Source organism: Argiope bruennichi, chromosome 11, assembly GCF_947563725.1.
Source record: "Argiope bruennichi chromosome 11, qqArgBrue1.1, whole genome shotgun sequence".
In the NCBI taxonomy this organism is placed as follows: domain Eukaryota; kingdom Metazoa; phylum Arthropoda; class Arachnida; order Araneae; family Araneidae; genus Argiope; species Argiope bruennichi.
The window spans coordinates 90497375-90519044 of record NC_079161.1 but is presented as its reverse complement, the minus strand read 5'-3'; the positions used below and the strand labels follow the sequence as shown (position 1 = coordinate 90519044).

General features: G+C 29.3%; 1 protein-coding gene across 1 annotated transcript in view; it reads left to right on the top strand.

Moving 5' to 3' along the window:
* LOC129956890 (mRNA-decapping enzyme 1A-like) overlaps positions 1-10892 on the top strand; it is a 39567-nt gene extending 28675 nt beyond the window's left edge. The window contains exons 6-9 of the mRNA XM_056068902.1: positions 1415-1849; positions 3038-3089; positions 7516-7601; positions 10725-10892. Of these exons, the coding sequence (XP_055924877.1) occupies positions 1415-1849; positions 3038-3089; positions 7516-7601; positions 10725-10799 (648 nt within the window). The 3' untranslated portion in view covers positions 10800-10892. The remainder of the gene's footprint in view (positions 1-1414; positions 1850-3037; positions 3090-7515; positions 7602-10724) is intronic.
* Positions 10893-21670: the final 10778 nt, after the last annotated feature.

Below are 21670 nucleotides of genomic sequence, written 5' to 3'. Positions count from 1 at the left end.
TTTTACTTGTCAGTGGTTAGGGAATTTGTACTTTGAGAACTTCCTGGATTGGACCAGAATTTTAACTGTTGATATCTAGGTAATTGTTATTGTCCACAACAATTATTAGAGAATGATTTGTTTGTTTGTTACTGAACTTCTCGAAATCAATGCTGCACTCTAATGGCAGGTCTAGAAAGTTGTAACATGCTAGAAATAACTGCTGTTAAATAGTCAACCTGTAGTTATGAACATGCAAGCTATTCATTCACTAAGTTTAGCATCATTTAAGTGCTTAATTGTTCATACCTGTGAAAGTATGTACTTTTTTGCATTGAAAACATTGCTACGTTTTCAACATACAAGCGAGAGATTCTTTTCACTTCACAATATAAAATACTCCCCCCTCTTTTTTCTTTTTTTTTTTTGAAATTATCATTTAATTTAAAAATCATATAACCATTAGCTGCTGATTTTAAAGCAATAATTTAAAATTCAATTTCTAATTTAGTAAATTGAATTATAATTAGATTCTATTAGTTTTAATTAACATTTTATGTAGTAGTAGTCATATTTATAACTTATTTTAAGGTATCCGATTAGATTGAAAACATGAATTTGGCTGAAAATTCACATTTTTATTTGTTTATTTATTAAAGTTCTAAAAAAAAGAGTATGTGCCTGTTTTCAGTGATATTTTTGTTTTGTCTGTATGTCAATTAGAAGCCGAGTTATAGCACATTATTGACTTATAAATGTTGCTTATTTGCAAGCTGTTTAAAAACTTTCAATGCGTTTTCTGAAGAATGAGCTTTTTCCTAATTCTACTGTACGAGCATCGTCATATCTCAAAAAAAAAAAAAAAATAATCAAGGTATTTAAATGAAATGTATATTTAGTGCTCATTATGTTATTCAAAATGTAATTAAATATGGATTTGATTTAGAGTGCTATAGAAGTAGATTTATGATTGTTTAATGTAAATATTGTTGAAAGAAATTCCAAAGTTTCATGTATTACACACAAAAATTTAATTTTTAATATAATGCTTAGATAATAGTTAGTTACACTCTAGGATATATTTATTACACATGTAATGCTACAAAGAAAAATGAAAAAATTTAAAAAATTTTTTCTTTTGAACAATCTTAATTTTTATTAATGAATGCAAAAATTTATATTAAAATATACTTTTTCTTCAAAATTTATATATATATTTAAATAATTTCACTTTTATTTATCATTTTATCCTTATATTAATGATAAAACGTCATATAAATATCAAAATATTTGTTTTGTTTTTTAAAAAATTCCTTTCAAATCTAACTAAAAAGAAGGCTTCTTGTACTAAGTCAATATTTTTGAAATAAAATGCATCCTATTCTAATGGTTGCATATGATTATATTAATTTATATGCTTCACTATTTTTTCCAGAAAACTCTCTCAGAAAATCAAAAGAAGGAATCAAATGAAGATGTAGATTTCAACAACCTCAATGCTCATTCCGAAAAGAAACCTCTGAAAAAGTCTGTTGAAGTATTTACTAAACGAACAAAGAGAACCACCATTCGCTCCATCTCGCAGGAAGATTACACCACATCACCTCGTAGGAGATACATGTCCACAGGATCTTTTGATGCAGACCGAATGAAAGGAATTTCTTCTGAACGCTTTCTAGATAGGCGGAGCATGGAAGATCCTGGTCGTGAAAAGAAGAACAAAAGGAAAGATTTTAGTGGTTGCCACTTCAAAAGTGGTGAGAAGGTAGCACCTACTAGACTCTCTCCTCTCTTCAGTCACGATGAGATTTCATCTCCTACATCTGATGTCATTTCAAACGACAACTCATTAAATTCACAATTTATAGATGTTAGTGTTACTTTTTTCATATGTTTTTATTTAATATTACTTATTTCATGTTTGTAAAGATGAAATTTTCGAATCAATTTCATATTCCCTATTCCATATACTAGCTTTTTTTTTTAAAAGTTTACGTGTTTTTTAATCTTGATGACTCTTTTAATATTTTTAGAGCTTTATTATCAATTAATCGCAATTATCAATTTGTTCATTTCAATTACTATGTCAGTGAATGTGAGGAAAAATTATTTCAATATTTCATAATTTATGCGAATGAATTTTGAAATAAAAAGACTGAAAAATAGAAAATAATTTTTTTTCAAAAAGAGATTTTTTTTTTACCTTTTTGTCTTGAAGGTAAATTATTATTAATTTATTAATATAAATGTGTTTTTAAAAACAATTAAATTTATAAAATTGTTTTCCATGTGTGTAATACGTCTTGTCAGCAAAGCAATGACATGTACTGTAAAAAGATTTTTAAGGAACCTTTCAGCTTCTTTTTTAGTCCAAATTTTATCATTTAAGGCCAGATTTAAATTTTTTTTTTAGATTTAAAAAAAATTTTTAATAAATTTCTAATGACTTGATTAAATATTCATTCTTGAGTTATGGAAATTAGTACAGGTATAATTATATCAAAAGCTAGAATAAAATCTATTCATTTTCTTAAAAGATGTATATTTATTTGAATTCTTGATTTACAGTCAGGAAGATAAAGATAATTTAAATAAAAAATAAGAACCTTGTTTATATTTTTGTTTGATATTTAAATAAAATGATTTAAGGATAAGACCATAGCAACAATCAGGGGGAATTACAACATTTAATAAAATGATTTAGTATAAGGCAATGGCAATAGTCAAGAGAGAATGGCGGGGGGGGGGGGGGGAATTATAGAATTTAATAAAATGAATTAAGGATAAGGCCATGATAACAGTCAGAGGGGAGGGGGAATTACAGCATTTAAAGACTACTCTATATATACTTATTAAAAATAATGGCTAGGCAATTTTTTGAATTTTCAGTAAAGAAAAATGGTTTAAAAACTTTGAATATTTGGAAATGCAGCAACAGATTCAGCTTCTTTGTGTTTTCAGTTATTTATTGAAATTTTAATAAAATTTTATGTTGAGATTCTTTAGAAAATTGTGTTTTGTACAAATTATTCTTATAATTCTTTGATTCTTCTTTCAGCCCTTTCTTCCTTATTATTGCAAAAAAGAGCTGCCACCTCGTCAGTCATCTGGTAAGATTATTTTTATCTTCTTGAATGACTAGGTTTCTTTTTAAATAGTATTTCCTTTTTTTTTAATACAAATTATTTCTTTTCCTTGTTCAGGTTAAAAGTGTATTTCCTCAAATTGTTTCATGTACTGTATTATTGATTCATTTTAAAATTTCTTTCACTTTTACCCATGTGATTTTTTTTTAAAAAAAATTATCATGATCCCATTTCTATGAGAAAAGCATTAAATTTAAAAACATTAAAAGTTAGAAAAAATAAAATATTTATCGCTGAAAGAAAAATGAAAGAAAACGCCATGAAATTATTAATCAAATTTAATGGGATATTTTAATTATTTTCTTGAAAAATTTTATGAGCAGATTTTGGAGAATCAGAAAGAAAAATACCTTTTAAGGATTATTGCAATCTCAATATTTTTGTAGTCAACTTAATTTTTGTTACAGCCCACAGTCCAAACAAGCCTTGATTCATACATTTACTGCTGAAGCTCATGATATTAGTAGTATTAATGTAGGCTTGCAATTCTAATACAGCTATATATTTTATAAGATTTTTCAAATCTCAAATATTAAAAGCTAGATCGTTTTTCTCTAGAAAATTGAAAATTGAACTATTGGTTTTTATACTTGATTATACAATATTTTAATTATTTGATTTTCATTTTTTAAAATATTATGAAAGTTTTTTTTCGCATTAAAAAAACTATCCCTTTATGAAAACAAATAAATATACCATTTGAGTTTGTTATTGTGCCATTCAATTTCCTTAGATTTATAAATTATCTGTATTTTAATGCTACTTTTATAGTATGTTTATTTAAACCATTGCTCTATGATGTATGAAAACAAATTTGCTACACTGTTTCTTTTTATTCTTTTAATTGAAAATGCAGAATGCTAATATGTGTTTTTGGAAAGCTTGCTTCCCCATGATCAATGCATGAACATTATGTATGGAAAGAAAATAAATTGAAACCAAATACATTTCAAATTTCTGGAAAATAAAGAGAAATAATTACCATGTCAAATAAACAATATATGGATTAGATGATGATTTTTGGCAGCATATATTTTTATTTTTAGTTCTAATGTTGGAATGTTTTTAAAGAATTGATAACAAACTTTGTGTGCCTCAAAAATTACGACAATTTAATGAAACTTTGTGAAATTTTCTTACTCTATAAAAATATCCTCACTTTAAAAGAAAGTTTTTAATTATTCAAATTAGAGGAAGTTATGTGTTCTATGTAACTGTACTTACTAACTGGGACTGTAACTGGGCTTTGCAAGTAATGAGAATTACAAAATTTTATTTTAAATATTCAGGAATGAAATTGATTCATTACTTTGCTTTAACCCCTCCCTATTTTACTTGTGTGAACAAGTTTTGCAGCATACATTTAATGTAATAATACCATTCTTTTTCGTATTAATATTTTTTTGGTTTTAATATTCATATTATTTTCTTTTACATTCAAATTATTTTGGTTCAAATTAATTTGAACCAAAATAATTCATTATATTCAGGTTCAAATTTGCCAATATAATAAAACTATTTAACTTATTTTAAATTTGCAATAAGTATTGTAAATTTAATTGCATGGACATATAACATGTTTGCTTATAAATCTTGGATATTTCTCTTTTATGACTGAAATATTTTCAAATATGCTACTGTCAAATTTCGCTGAAGCCTTTTTGAAAAAAAAAAAAAAATCAAGTTTGGGGATTTTTGGCTTCACATCTTAGGAGAAGCAGCATAAAAATTTACATCAATAGAAAAATAATTTATTGAAAGAGACAGTCAAATACTTAGTTTGAAGCAGAACATTGGTTATTAAAATCTCAAATGAAACAGATAGTGAAAGTGAGTTTTATCAATTTTTTTTATTATGTCAACTAATGTATAGTGGATAAAAATGAATTGCACCTAAATTTTCACTATGTCAGCTAATTTATTTAGTTATACCAAAATTTTCACTATATCAGCTAATGCAATTGGTTTTATACCAAAAGTTTCACTATGTCATGTAATGTAAAGTAGTATAAAAATGTGTTTCACCAAAATGTTCACTATGTCAATTAATATATTAGTCAGATTATTTTTAGCATTAAATATCTTCTTGAAGAGTTATTTTAATTCTCTACATTATATAACAATTTAGTTAAAATCTGATTATTTGGAGATTGAAAAAAGCAACAAGTGCCAAATTATTAAATAAAAAGAATTCTTTAGTCAAAACATAGTGATAACCATGTTTTTAATCTTGTAAAGTGATTCAAATTTCAACAGATACTAAATAGTTGAAAAAGACATTGGTATATGTTACAAATGATACTACTTGTGACTTGGTGAAATAGTAGATGCCACCAGGGCCAGCACGAGGGAATTAAATTAGTATTACTGATCATAAAAATGTAATTAGGGGCAAAATAAATCTGAAAATTGCTTCTGTTGTCCTGTAAAATGTGCAATTTGGCAATCACTTCGTTTTCAATTCTCAGTCTTCAATTCTACTGTTAATTATTCATATTTTCTTTTAGTTGACTTCATAAATTTTTGATTTGCTTATAATTTGGGCCTTTGGTTTTTTGTAAATCGAGATGTTTTGGATAATAGAAAGTGATTGTCTTGAAGACACATTTTTATTATATGCATTTTACATTTACATTATTCATGTACATATTATCATTATTCATATTTATTCATATACATACTTACTTTTACAACATAGCATGTTCCTATTCACAGATACTTTGTTATTAAGGAAAAGATTGGAAAAATTTAATTTCTTTGGAAAATTTTTTTCATTGAAGTATATTTTGTACAGATTTTGGAGCATTTGCATTCACTTTAATCATATAAATATGCTTTCAAATTTTTAACCAACTCATACAAAATAACACTCATTAGTTGTTGCATGGTGAATATAATAAAGCAAGCGTGCAATTTTTCTCTGAATCTTGCTCCCTTTTTTATGATGTAATTATGAATGAAAGAGATTTTCATCTTGTTAATATATCCTTTAATTATTTCATCTTTGTTGGAAAAGAAAGAGCCTTTTTCCATCCTAGTATCTGCATTTTGCCAGCCATTGCAGTCCAAAACTTGAAATTGTATTGTTGCATTTCATTTTTATACATCCAATTGATTTTCTTTTGTCTCCTATACCTAACCTGCTAATTCTATTTATATAGATTTTCTTTAAAATATTTTTTTGCCTTTATGTGTTTTATAATGGTTGAGTCTTCATATTCTTTCAAAAATTAGACATTATCTTCACATAAATTTCTACTCATTTTTTAAAATTTCATCATAAATGTTTATTTATTCAGTTAATAATACTATTTTCCATAGCTTTATTAGCAATTTATCCTCCATCCTATAAAATTAATATGTTTTACAATTTTTTGCAATATTTCCAAATAGAAAAGCACACACACAAAAATACTTCCAAATTTTTAAAATTTAGAAAATTGTTGTTCTGTTGATATCGATTCAACTGTTGTGCAGTTTCATTCCCTGACTTTTGATTATATATATAATTAAAAATATTTGCATTATGAAATTTCAATTAAAATTAAAATCTATTTCTGAAAACAAACTAAAACAATTAAAAATTATTTCTGAATCAGACTAAAAAAGAGAATTGCATTTAGAGAGCACGAATGCTGCTGCTACTAAAACACAGATAAACTCAACCAAATTAGTAACAATACCAAGTTAATATTAACAAAAAAGAATAAATATAGAATCAAAAAATTCTATATTTACTCTTTTTGCTAATATTAACTTGGTATTTTTACTAATTTGGTTATATATATATATATTGAAAGAGAGAATAATAATTTTCTAATTTTCCTCAATGTATTTATTATCATAAAAAAATTCAAACTATTTTTCTTCTTTCATTAAATATTTAATTGTGGGATTTTCTTCCATTTTAAATCTAAATAAGAAAGAATTTGCTAAAATGCAAAATTAAGACATTGAAATTCTAAATCATGGAAGACAACAACAATTCTAAAGCAGATTATTTTGTCAGCTATTTTTCAATAGCACTCTGGTATCATGGAACTCATTAATATTATCATTGTTCATGTATATAATAAACAGAATAGGTGTTAATCTATTGAATTATAACAGCTTTAAGGTCCACTACAATTTGGCACTTCAAAATACTTTATACAGGAAATCATGAGTATTCAATTATATATAAGACTTAATTGAAATGAAACACAATAAGTATTCTTAGCAAACTATTTGGTCGCCAAAGGCAACTAGCTATTTATAATATTAACTTCTTTTTGTCTTATATTAGCATTTCAAAAATAAGTATTGTTGTTCAAAATAATTTTTGTTCAGAAAGATTTTATAATTTTGGTCACTTCTGTTATTGAAATCACTTTTTTCTATTATTTTTCAGAAGTTAAAGATTGGAAAGATTGCTTAGGTTCAGACTGTGATACTCATTTTATAAACATGAAACAAGTTCTGAAATCTCACATTCAGGTTTGTAAAAGTTTTAATTTCACTAAACCAAATCGTTAATATTAACCTAATATTTAGTATTTTTTTTTATATTTTAATATTATGATACTGATGCACATTTTAAATCTGTTTAATCCATTTCTAAGATTTATGCAGATTGAATATTTATGCCAAGTAAACTGTCTAAAGATACATCAATGAATTTTTATCTACAAACCTGAAAGAATTTGCAAAAACAATTTAAAGAACAAATTTTAATCAAATTAATATGGTTAATGAATATTGTCTGATTTTCATAAATACTATCATTATATGAAGAATGCTCCAATTTCATTTTGTTACATTCATAGTTGAATGGCAATGACATGATCTGTCATCTTGTGCAGTGTGATCTTTGAATTCTTTTTATATTCTATTTTAGATTTGAATCGAAAATTACAAACAAATTGTTGCATTGTTACATTAAGCTCAATTTGTCTTAAGCTGTGCAAATAAAATTTGGCTTTTTGAACACTAAATAAATAATTTAAGGTCAAATAAGTATATATTCATTTTAATCCAACCAGTTATCCTTAGCTTAAATAAGAATTTTTATAAATAATTTTTTATTTTATTATATGATACAGATTCTCATTTTCTAATGACTTTTTAAAACTTTTTCAAGTACTTTTCCAATTTCATTTGATTTTCAACATTTTTATTTTCTTTTATTTAAAGTATTGTAATCAACAAAAAATTAAAATTTGAGAGTTTGGAGAAATTTCCCATTTCAAACATTCCTGAGGCTGAAAGTCACATTTTTGGGATTATATTTCTCTGTAAATCTGATAATGCCAATTGCTTTTACATGGATGAGATTCATTATGTGATGTTCACTCCAAATTTGTAGATTTTTATGCAATTTGAAAAAAATCTACAAGAAACTTCAATTTTGAACAAGAGCTATGAGCAAGAAATTTGTTTATCTGTTCTAATACAAGTAAACAACTATAAAACATAAGGAGCTAGATAGATAGATAGAATTTGGTACACAATTTTAGCACCTAATGTGTACATCCCTGCCAACTTTTGAGCCGAATGCAGCAACTGTTTTCTATATAATAAAAAATTATTTTGAAAATAGAGCAAATCAAAGTTGTTTATTTTGTTACAAGTATTATTTTCCAGATACTTTTTTTTAATTTCAAAACGAAAAATAACTTTTTTAAATTACTGTAATTTTATGTATATAAGTAGGAACAAATTTATAATATTTTAAAAATAATTATTATCAGCCCTAATATTCATTATTTGCATACTTATATTACTAAGTGGAAATGACTTTTCCAATTCTAGTAACTTAAATCAAGATAAATATGGTCCCCATTTTGAATGCAATTAAAAAATGTTAATTTATAACATAACAAAATAACAAATTTGTTCAAATAATTCAGATTGTTATTTTGAATAGTTTTCCCACTATTCATTTTTTTAAAAGGATGAATTGATTTGCATTTTTTCAAAGGTAACTGAAGCAAAGATACTGCTTTTAATACCTGGGAATCTCACTAGAATTATATTTGAATTTGAGTTTTAATTTTTAAACTATCCACAGAATTAAATGATATGCTGTAAAACAATATTTGCTTTCTGTTACATGTTGCAAAATTGCATTCGTATCATTATTGCTGTATAAAATTAATATTCATCAAAGCCTTATTTGATCTGAATATGATTTAGTATGTATAAAAACTGTTTCAATTTATTGATTTTTCAAGTAGTAATAATTTGTAGTCCAAATAGTTATGTATAAACAAAATAGTTTGCACTTTGATATTCTATTGGTGAGTAGGCACAATCCACTCGAAAAATTTTTTTTAAGTACTACTAACTTTTGTTTATAATTTTACTTATTAACCGTGAAAAACTAACATTCTGTCAACCTGTGCACTAACAAGTTCTTTTAAGGAAACAATGAAAGATATTATTTTTATTTTTTTCCTTATCGGGGCATGTTAGATAAATTTTTTTAAAAGGAATCTTTTAGTCTTTCCTCTCCCAAGTGCAAAGTCAATCATCAAAAATAATTATAATAAAAAAATAATACGTAAGGGGTTTTAGATGAAGTGGATTAAATTTGTAGAACTTCATTAATTCGTAAAGAATTAAAGCTGCCAAATAGAGAGTAACATAGATGTTCTGTTTGGCTTTAATGTGTTGAATATGTACAAAGTGACATTTGCTGTGCTTTCCTTTTATTAACCCATTGCATGTGAATATTTTCCCTCCTTTTTGTTAATAAATTTTGACAGCATGTGAAATATGGGATTATCAATATTCTTTCTCTAGAAAAACTAAACTTACTTTCACTTGCACACTTGTATTTTAACTTCATTTGTCTTGTTTTTTCGTTATTCATTAAACAAATAATTTTTCATATTTTACTATAATTAATTAAATAAAATCTGGAAATTTAGACGGAATATAGAGTTATTTAATTCTAAAATAAGGTGTGTGTTTTTTGTACCATATGTTGGATAGTTATTTTTAGAATTGAGTATGGAATTTAGATAATCATAATGCCACTGTGAAAATGAAAACAAATAACTAAATTGAATATACATATAAAACAGTTTACACTAATAGCTCTGTGAATAATGCATCTTGCATCCTCAGAAAAAAATAATAAGAATAATCTATTGATTACAAATTATTTACTCAAATCTTTATTTATTTATTTATTTTGTATTAAAAATTTAATGTGTTAAATTAATTGTTAAGTGTCTTAATACTTACAAATTGACTCAAATGCTTTAATGCCATACTTGGGATCGTTAAAATGACCATCATCTTCAAACAGAATAAAATTAAAAATCCTTGCATATATATTGTTTTTTATGACTTCAAGGAACATTCAGTTGTGATAAAATATGCTTTAATTTAGAGATAATTGAAAAATTTGGGTATAATTGTTTATAGATATCATTAGTTATTATATTTTTTTCAATTGCTAAACATTAATTTTAAGATTTGTTAAAAGTTGTCACTCTAGATCATTAAATATCTTTGTACATAGATTTATCATTTTTATTTAAAACATTTTTGTTGTTTTGCATATATATATGTTGGTAAATAAAATTGCATTGAATTCTGATTTTCTTTTAGGACAATCCTACTGTGATGCTCAAAATTCATGAGGCTTATGTTTCTAGTCTTAGATCTCTTTTTACCAAGAACTGAGTGCAAAAAATATTTTACGATGACTATAATTGTTTTACAATTGTACCAATTTTATTATATTTGGGAAAAATAAAGTTTTGTTTTTTGTTTTCACTGCCTTTTTTTAGTCCATTTATTTTTGATATTCCACACTTTATTAAATATAGTAAAAAAAAAAAAAAAATCTCAATTAGTTTATGCTAAAAGATTGCATTTTATTATATGAAGTAAAGTCTTAGTTTTCGATGTATACTATGGATTATTTATGTTTTAAAGTTTATTTATGGATATCTATTATTTTGTGATACATCTGGACTATTTTAATGATACCATGCATATTATTTTTATTATAAACTTAAATTGTTGATGATGGCTCTAATAAAAATTCATTTACATTTAAAATAATAAATTTGAATTTTCTGAAATTCAGATTTAGTCATGTTTATTAGGATTGTTTTCATTCTACTTCTTATGGCATTTTAACACCCATTCAATATCTCATTACTAATTAACTCTTTAACATCCAAGCACTTTTCAAGTGGCACTCCCTTTAACATCCAGACTTTTTCAGCGTGACTCTGAAAGACATGGACTCTTCCTAGCTGAGGGGCAGTTTAACCCTGTAATAAAACTGTCGATGCTCTACCTTGAATAATTGCCTTGCGGTTTTCGACAACGAGATTCATTTTCCATCAGCTTAAGAGTTTTATTCTAATGTATTTATATTTTTTAGTGTGAAGTGTTTCGCTCATCATTTTTGTGGGGTATTTTTTTTTTACAAAAAATTTGAAATTTATTCTATAATTTAGAAAATAGTTTTTTATGTTAGGCTTACAAACCATTTATATAAAAACTTGCTTTACTAGCAATTTCAAAAACATTTTTATGTTTCATTTGATTCTCAATAGGCTTTTACATTTTTTTGTTGCCAAAATTAAATAATATGTCATATATTACCATGTAAAATTTTTTTGCATAGTAATGTAAAACATACATTATATATATCAATGCAATTAGTTCATTTTTTAACATAGTATAGATGTGAATGCTTTTTAGTGATAAACAAGATAATGTATTAAATCTTCATTTAATACCAAAATAAAAACAATCGTTGGATAAAAAAATGTTATTGCTCTTTTTGAAAGATGTTTCGAAAATAATATGTTCTTTCAACACTAGCTAAGATTTTTTTTTTATTGTCTTTAGCATTTTTTTTTTCAATATAAACGATTATCTTTATTGAATTTTTAAATATAAAATATTATTTTGCATTTACGATAGTGATACTAAGAGAAAAGTTTTAGAAAAATTTTTAAAGAAGTTTTCACATTTTTCCCCCAAAAACCTTACGCATTCTTGCTTTTACATTAAATAATCGAAAAAGAATGTAAGGTAAATATAAATTCCAAAAATATCTTTATTTTGCCACTCATTTTTACTAATCTTTTAAAATATAACTATTAAAAATTTTTTCTAACCAAGGGAATGTATTACGTCAAATCTTATATATCTCATCTATCGAATTGTTTCGATAGATGAGTTAACATATTTTTAAAACTTCATTTAATAATGAAATACAAACATTTATGAAATAAAATTCGGGGGGAAAATTACTTAGCGAAATATATTTCGAAAATACAATCCTTCAGTTTTCAGCCTGAATATTTTACTAAAACATTACATTCTTTATAAACTAAATATGAAGATTTAACACATTTAAAATTACATTAATCATAAATATTACTTTCTTAGTATGAACTGTCATGTTGAATTTTTCAAGATGAATTTCTGATTTTAAAATGTAATGTGAAGTTTTCTATAGTATTGTTAAGACAAGATAAATTTTTGAACGAAAGCTTCATGTTAAATTTCCACAAATTTACACACGAGGGAATCATTTGCAAATTTTTGATAATATGTACATTATATAACATTTTTTGACTCCTCATCTCTCTCTCTCTCTCGTTCATCTGACCGACTTTAGTTTCATCTCCTGCTTCTTTGCTTAGAATAAACGAGAGATCAGCTAAAGTATCATTTTTTGGCCAACCATCATCTGATAGATCACTGTCACTTTCATCAGAATCAAGTAAAATTGCTTTAATTTCTTCTTCAGTGTGTTCACGATTTCTTTTACTCATAATGAAGAAATAATAAGCGTTTCAATAGAAAAATTACTCTGATAATCCAAACACCCGATTCACAGTACATAAAATAAAGAGTAGCAATTCACAACTGAAGAGAAATTTTCAGAATGGCATTCTAAAAAGGAACTCAGTATTTATATAACTTATCTCACTCTTTAAAGAGGGCAATAAAGAATACTCCCAATCTTTTTTTTTTTTTTTGTCTTTTTGTCTTTTAATTCTATTTTAAAAGCGGTAGTTTGTACACGGCCTCAGAATTTCCGACAGTCCTTTGATGAAAGAATAAGATGCTTGGAGTGTAAAACGACTTCCTTCCATAGTAACAACTGTCGCTACCCATTTTGTGAGAAAACTGCGATGTGAATAGGCCGCAGTGTCAATGCAATGGTTTGTCTTTATATCATTACAACAGTCTTACTACTGAAAAGGGCTTCTGATGCTTGTCCGAAAAATAAACAACGTGTCGGTATCCTTATATATCATTCATCGTTACCAGAGAGCTTCAGTGGAAAATTTCTTTTATAAATGGCCATAAAATCTTTCCAATTTTGAGCTAACAACACGTGAAAATAGAAACTAAAACCCTTTCAAAATACAAAATGTACGCCAACAACCTATTTACTGAATCCTTCCTCAACCCCTACCGCCCTAAGGCACAGGGGAAACTATTGTGAAAAAGCCGCGATTGTCGAAGATAACGAGGACCTCCTGGAGTGTTCAGTAGAGGAGCCTCTTTTAATACCCATCTCCCCTAAAACGGCTAACAGCCGCCCCAAACCGACCCACGTGGATATTATAGGGTAAATTCTCAAACCGCCCCGCTGGAATCGAGAGGGTTAATGAAATCCATATTACATCTTTGAAAATGTTAATAACCTAAAAAAATCTTAAGTGCATGAAAAGATTGTATTGGTTGAAATTTTGTTAGTAAAAGAGTAATAATATTATTTAATAGCTGCTGAAATTCTATGATATCCGAAATTTCTCTAGCTAAATCCAAATGCACCAACTGAAAAAGAACATAATATAATTAATTCCAGCAATATCAAAGACCATGGTTATCATTTAAAAACATTTATTTCTACTTTAGCAGCTATTAAATAAATAACACTGTGACTTTCTTATTCCCTTTTGAATTCAATCTTTTCTTACATACAAAGTACTGGATATGCATATTGTTTTTCAGGTTAATAAGATTTTCAAAGATGTTATATGAACTTATAATAATTAGCAATGAGAAATTGAATGAGTACCAAATTGCAATAAAAAGAGAAAGTTGAATGAATCAAACTTCTATATTTTTATGACCAAAGGCACTGAGATACTAAGTCACCAGAGTCAATGGCAAAAGAAAGTTTCCAATCCTCATTAACAACTTTGTATAGATAAATACAACTAGTTTTCCTTTACTTTGAAATAAACACTAAATAAAAATGTTCAATTTGCTATTAGTCTTTCATCATAAATAAATACCACATATTTTTGAACAATATTTTTTTATTAGCACATGTTTTTAATATTTTAATATCACATATTTTTGTATAATGGGAATCTATTAAAAGAACAATATTTGAACTTGCATCTTCTAATAATACATTGAATAGGCGCGACTATTATTAAATTACAAAGATATTAAATAAAAATATAGAAAAATATAATCTAACAGCAATTTCTGAAGATAACTATTTTGTTATACCATAGAAACAATCTCTATGACTTCTTTTAAAATGAGTGCAAATGAAATAATATGTGTTTAATATATAAGATATGAAAGTCCACATTATTAAAAACGGCTGTTCGCCCACTATATTGATAGCATTCATCCAGCAATGCTAACCAACAATTTTGATGAACTACAAAATATATATATATATCATTTTATTTTATTATCTGCTATTGAAATTTTGTTTTGCTTGTCCCAATGCGACTGAAAATGCAAATAAAATAAATGCTTCTACTTACTTATGACCTTTTTTTTTTTTTTTTTAGCAATTTTATCTGGATTTTCTAATGCTGTCTGGATTTTGTTTTTAGTTTTTCTCGCCTGAATCTGAATCTTTCCGATTCAAAGCGGTTGGCTTCGCCTCTTCGATTGTCGATTTCACTCGTTTCTGCACATCGTCTTCCTCTCCCAAACCTATAGTTCCTGCCTCAGCTTGAGGTTTATCCTCTTGTGGCGATTCTTCATTTGCATTATCAGATTCTGTTACATTTAAACTGGATTCGCTTTTTAAAATTGATTCTAGATCCGGGCCTTGACTCTTAGGATCATCCGGTGGCAATGATGCGCGTCTTTTTTTGTATTCCTTCTCTATTTCTTCCATTGCATCTATTTTCCCCTCGTCAACAATAGACTTCAAACGCTCTTCAACAAGTCGTTCCTCCTGCATACTCATGGTGGCTTGATGAACTGATGGCTTTAGCGATGGCTCCCTGGCAGACGTATCATCCAAATCGATCTCACCTAAACTGTCTGAGCCAATATCAGATTCGCTTCTTAAAATTTTTCCTTGGTCTGATTTGGATTCGAATTCTCTTTTCAGCGATGTCTCCAAGTCCTCATGGTGTTCTTCATCTGGTTTGGCAGAACTGCTCGATTTTTCTGGCTTTTCTTTATTCAACAGTTTACTTGATGCGCTCGATTGTGCTTCGTTCAGCATGCGTCTTATACCTTCTTGAGCAGCCTCCTGGCTAATTTTAATTTTAGGAGTTTCGTATTTTTCTTTTCCTTCAGATGAATCACTCTCAAGACTAGAGATGTTTGATTCTTTTCTTAAAAGAGACTCCAAATCACCTTTTGTAGTTGTATCGTGTTCACTTGATTGCTTTTTGGAAGATACCGATATTTTTTCAATCTCTTGTTCTTCAGCAAAAACATCAGATTCTTTTTTAGTCACTTCTCTGTCGGATGATGATGAAGATACTTTATCCGGGGCTGCATAAACTGCTTCATTTTCAGCATCTGACAAAGCATAGCCCTTGCCCTCTTCCACCATCTCTTTAATTTGGCTTTCAATGATTTTTTCGTCATGTTTGCTTATTGAACCTCTTTCAATACTGGATACTTTTTCTTTTAACAACTCTTCGCTAGTGAGCTGATTCATGTCTGGTGGTGATTTTTCACCTTCCTGACTTGATTTCCTTTCTGATTGTTTTAACGGTATACGGTCATAGGATGAAACGCTGATACTCTTGGATTCCTCATCTGCTTCAGAAAACTCCATGTCTTCATCTGATGTTTCCATATCGTCGAATAATTTATCAACAGGCTCCATAGAAGGCTGATCCTCAAAGTCCTCTTTTGGCTCAAAATCTTTTTCTTTGGCTTCTATTAAAGGGATATTTTCTGGAAGCTCTTCGACATCTTTGGATGCTTTTGATATTATTTCTGTGTCTTCAGATACCTGGTCTTCGGCTATATCGGGCTCTATTTTTGCAAGATCTATATCTTTTCGATCTGGTTCCGGAATTTTACTTCCAGCTTTCTCGATATCCTTTTCTCTGGCTTCTTTCACAGGAATTCGCCCTCCTGGTCTTTCAATGTCTTTTTCCCCAGCCTCTTTTATATGCATTCCTTCTTCGTAGGGTGCGAGAATTGGCGGTGGTTCTGAATCATCCCCTGGTCTTTCAGCATCCTTTTCCCTGACTTCTTTCACTGGGATTCTACCACCTGGCATTTCGATGTCTTTTTCCGTAGCTTCTTCCGCTGCTATTTCTTCCCCTCGTATGTAGCCAATATTATCTGGAATATCTGTATCTAAGTATTCTTCATCTTCTCCTTCCTCTATGGTAAACAGTATTTGTGGTTTTGGTGGTCTATGTGGTGTTGCTATACTTGGCCCACCAACAGCATTGTGGCACAGATCGAACCATCTTTCCATCGTCTGGAAGGAAAAAACAGTAGTATTTTTATTTTTAGGACTGAAGTATTCAATCATTCATTGAATAGGGCATTGGCCCATTAACAACATCTTGGCACAAGTCGAGCCATCATTCCATCATCTGTGAGGAAAAAGCAATGGTTATCTTTAGTTTTAGAACTGAAATATTCAACCATTCATTGGATGAGGCATTGGGCCATTAACAGCATTGTGGCACAGGTGGAACCATCTTTCCATCTTCTGGAAGGAGAAAAACAATGGTATCCTTATTTTTAGAACAGAAGTATTCAATCATTCATTGGATGAAGTATTTTGGTTCTGATTTAATTGCAGGTAATCTTTTTTTATTTTTGCGAAATATCTTTAGAATTAAAGTATCATTTACCGTGGAATAAATATCCAACGTAGGAATTAGAATGAAACCTGTGGTATTTTCACTTAATTTATGCTTGAATCAAAATTTAAATGTTAAAATAATGGGTTTCTTAATAATTTTATAGAAGAATAATATTATTAAAATTTAAAGTTGAAAATACTTAAATTATATGATTGTGTCTAAACGTTATTTATGATTCCTATTCTACTGCTATGCAATAAAATTGTGAATGCCTATCTCTGAAGAAATATGCTCACTATAAATATATTATTATTTTTTTTATGAAAGGGATCTTTCCATATTTAGATTTACAAAAACCTCAATTTTTTTTTCAATTAAAAGCCCTTAGTTTCAAATATATATATTTAAATTCTCCAGACTGAATGTGAGTATCCAATATGTAATTTGAATATGCATAAAATTTTATAATTTTGAATAAATGGTTGATGGGTTATAAGCAATCCTTGATGTTCGATAAGAATTTCCTATTTTTAAATATATTCTGAAATAAAATGAATATTTGACAATAATTGTGTTTGTACATTAAGATATTTGATAAAGAAGAGAAAATTGGTGCTATTTTAAAGATATGAAAGTATATTTGAGAATTTTTGATACTTTTTAAACTTGGTAGTTACAGATAGTTGAATAGAAGAACGCGAAAATTATGATGCCAACCGAAAGAGAGAAACTTAAAATATCGCTGCTCCAAATTTTATCAATCTCCATTGTCTAGTTTTTACTTTGTCGTACACAAAGTATATATAGAGAGAAAATACTGAAAATTGCAATACTGAAATCAAGATTTTGACGAATCTCCACTTTTAAGATCTTTTTGGAGTCCGAAAAACACATTTATGGATTTATGTCTGTATGCGAAAAAAAAAAAAAAAAAAAAAACGCTTTGAACAAGACTGATGAAATTAGATATGTGGTATTTAAAGCAAATATGTAACATCATAGTTAACGGTATTCTATGTTTCCATTACTTAATGTTTTCATTTATTCATTAGAACAGAAGTTAATTAGAAATATACTTAATTTTTGCCCTAACTAAAATTTTTTGAAATGTCATATTCTAAGAAAATAAAAATAAAATTATGCATCCAAATAAGGGCACAGTATATCACTACAAAACAACTACATTTCATGAAACCTTCAAGGGATGTATAAGTATTTTTGGAACGACAACTAAGTCATGATTAACACGAGAACAAATCATTTATGAAAAAGTTTTGATTATTTCATTTACATCAACATTGATTTCACTGCTCATCAACGTTGATTAGAGTGATTTCACTTCCTCGATTTTTATGAATGTTATTACAACAGCATTCATTCTCTGAAGCATTTTAAAATAAAATTGTTGACTAAGCATTTATTGGAAGTACTACGCGTGTACTATCCTTTCCAAGCCAACTCGTCTGTAGATGCATGAGGGTTGGAACTTTACTAGTGGTAGCACTACTGCAGAGACGCCAAGCAACGATGCCAAATAATATCGCTTATGCCACAAGTTAGTTATATACCTATATCTTACCTCAGAGTAAAAGGGCTCTCCCTCCCTACATCACGTGCTTGCGGAGTGACGAGAACTGGATCTTGTGTTAGTTTTCGGTCTAATGCAGTGTTCTCACGATGTTTTCAAAACAAGAACAACGGATTTGGATAAAGACTGAATGTGTCAGAGGTAATATAGCACGACATTGTCATCAAGGCCTTCAAGAAGCTTATGGGGAAGCTACATTGCCTCACATAATAGTGGCAATGTGGTCTTTAAAGAAGAATACCAATATGTGGCAGATATGCTTCATCTAGGTGGTCCTACTGTCAATAAAGAATAAATGGATATCATTGCCGAACTGATGGACAATGATCTACGCCATGAGATTCGAGAACTGATCCAAGATACAGGATTGGCGCATACGACTGTGCTTCACATTCTGAAGGAACACCTGGGCGTGTGAAAAATTACTTCACTCTGGGTTCCACATGATTTGACGGAAATGCAGAAATTTCTATGTTACGACGCTGGTCGTACCCACTTGGAGCGATATGAAAGCGAAGGTGAGTCTTTTCTGCGCCGTACTGTTACACTGGATGAGACATGGACCAAATTGTACAAGCTACAACTGAAACGTTAATCGAACGAATGACGTCATTACGGATCACCACAAGATCGAAAGTTCGTCAGAACACCAGTAGTGTGAAAGTTATGGTGATTCTGGTGTATGACGTGATGATGTTATTCTGATGCATACTGCTCCACCACAACAGACCGTCAATACGCAGTATTACCGTTCGTTTTTGTAACATAATCTAAGACTAGCTTCGAGTAAAAAGCGGTGACATTTTCTGCAGAATCCCCCTATCATCTTGCATGACAGACGGATTCTGCACTTGCACGCATGCTGTGGCTGATTTATTCGATCTATGGAGCTGGGAAGTGTTGTACCATCCTCTGTACTTCTCAGACTTAAACCCTTGTGTCTTTGACTTGATTCCTAAGATGAAGATTGTGGCATTTGCTTCAGAGCTGTTCTAGAGATTTTTCAGGCAGTAGACTCCATTTGAACCATCATCAAAACAGGTGCTACTCTAGATATTCTAAAACTTCCTCATCATTAGTAACGGTGTGGAAATGAGCATTGGCTAGAATAGAACCTGGAAGCTTGTGGTTCACAGCCGAGTAACAAGACCACAAGACAAAAGTAATTACTCGTGTCCCGTAGCTGTTACCTGGTTTATAAGCTTTCACCACTCTACTCTCCCTTCAGTAAGTCGGAGGTGAGACAAACGATATGGCTGTTGAGTGGTGATGTATTAGCTGTTGAGTTTAATGCGCCTGTACCCATTTGAACGCCAAGCGTTATAGCGAACGTGTGTGGGTGAGTGGTTGCTGTTACGTCAGTGAATCTGACGACTTTTGTGTTGCTGCGTTAAATGAATCTGACGACTTTGGGTTACTGTGGGTAGATGGCGCCACAACAGCTGTACGAAGGTTGAAGGTTCATCTTCCGAGGTCACCAATGTGGGAGTTGAATTGGCTAGGATAGAACCTGGGACCTTGTGGGTCGCAGCCGAGTAACAAGACCACAAGACAAAAGTAATTACTTGTGTTCCATAGCTGTTAGCTGGCTTATAAACTTTCACCACAACGGGTTGTATACACTGATGGTGATTTCATTGAAGGTCAGTAAATTTTAGTAACACGTATATCTTTTGTACCATCTATAAGTAAATAGTTGCCACTATTAAAATTCTAACCTTCGTATATTGTATCCATGCGCAGAAATCATATTACTTCCTTTCTTTTCTCCATCCCGACTTTCGTCAAGAGTTGACCTGGTGACAAGGTCTTAGTTCGTGAGCCGTAGGGTTTCAGGTTCGATACCCGATTCCACCGAAGAACAGTCGTGTAAGGGGGTCTGTTGCACTTTAAATCCGTCAGGTCCAAGCATCCTCCCGCTGGTGTGGAGAGGGGAGTGCCAGCTCAGGTGTCGTCCTCGTCATCTGACCGCGGTTCAAAATTACAATGTCCGTCCCAAAATAGCCTTAGTGTTGCTTTACAACGGGACGTTAATATAACTAAACTAAAACCATAAGCTTGATGTATTGTGGTGATGTTTGAGATTTTTTTAACCTTGATGATGTAAGTGATTTATAATCACGATGAAGAAAATTAAATATTTCCTTTTTTTAGTGTTCCTATTAATTGCAAATAAAGCATCCTAAACTGAAGAAACATTGCTGAACAATTAATTACATGTTGATGAACGAATCCCTAAGAAAGAACGAATTAAAGATATTTTGATAGGCATACCTCGGCTTTGTCCATTTCTTCAAAAACCGGATTTCTGAATTTCGGTTTCTTTTCATAGACCGAAAAAATCTCCGAAATGGTCTCTTCTTCATTGATGGACGGCTCCTCGCTCGACACTTTGTAATCATCGACCTGTGAAGGAAGTAGAGTAAGGAATTAAAGTTCAGATGAAATCATTATTCAGTGATCAAAAAGTATCAGGAGTGCTTCATTTAAGATACATCTAGAGAAGATATGATCTTCAAAATTTTACAAAACATTTTTATATATTGTGTAAACATCTGATCACAGTGTGGGATTTATTTCGTTTTATCGTCTGAAAATAAATTGTCTTTAATGAGATAAGGGGGGTTGTTACATTGTTGATTTTCCGAAATGGCGAAGGTAATAGAGTGAAAAAAAATGCATTATTACTATTTCTTTGAGCAAAATCATACTTGTGTCAAAAATAACTGTGTTGTGAAAAGCTTCTAAAAATAATTACTGATTTTCAGAAATAAGTGTTTTTTGAGTCGAATAAAACGTTTGAAAGAAGGTTGGAAGTATGCCATAGATGAATTCACATTCTGGAAGATCACCCACTTCTTTTCATCATTAACCTATCCTCAAATCAGAGAAATGGCGTTAGATCGTCATTTAACAATTAGAATATTGAACAAGTTCCA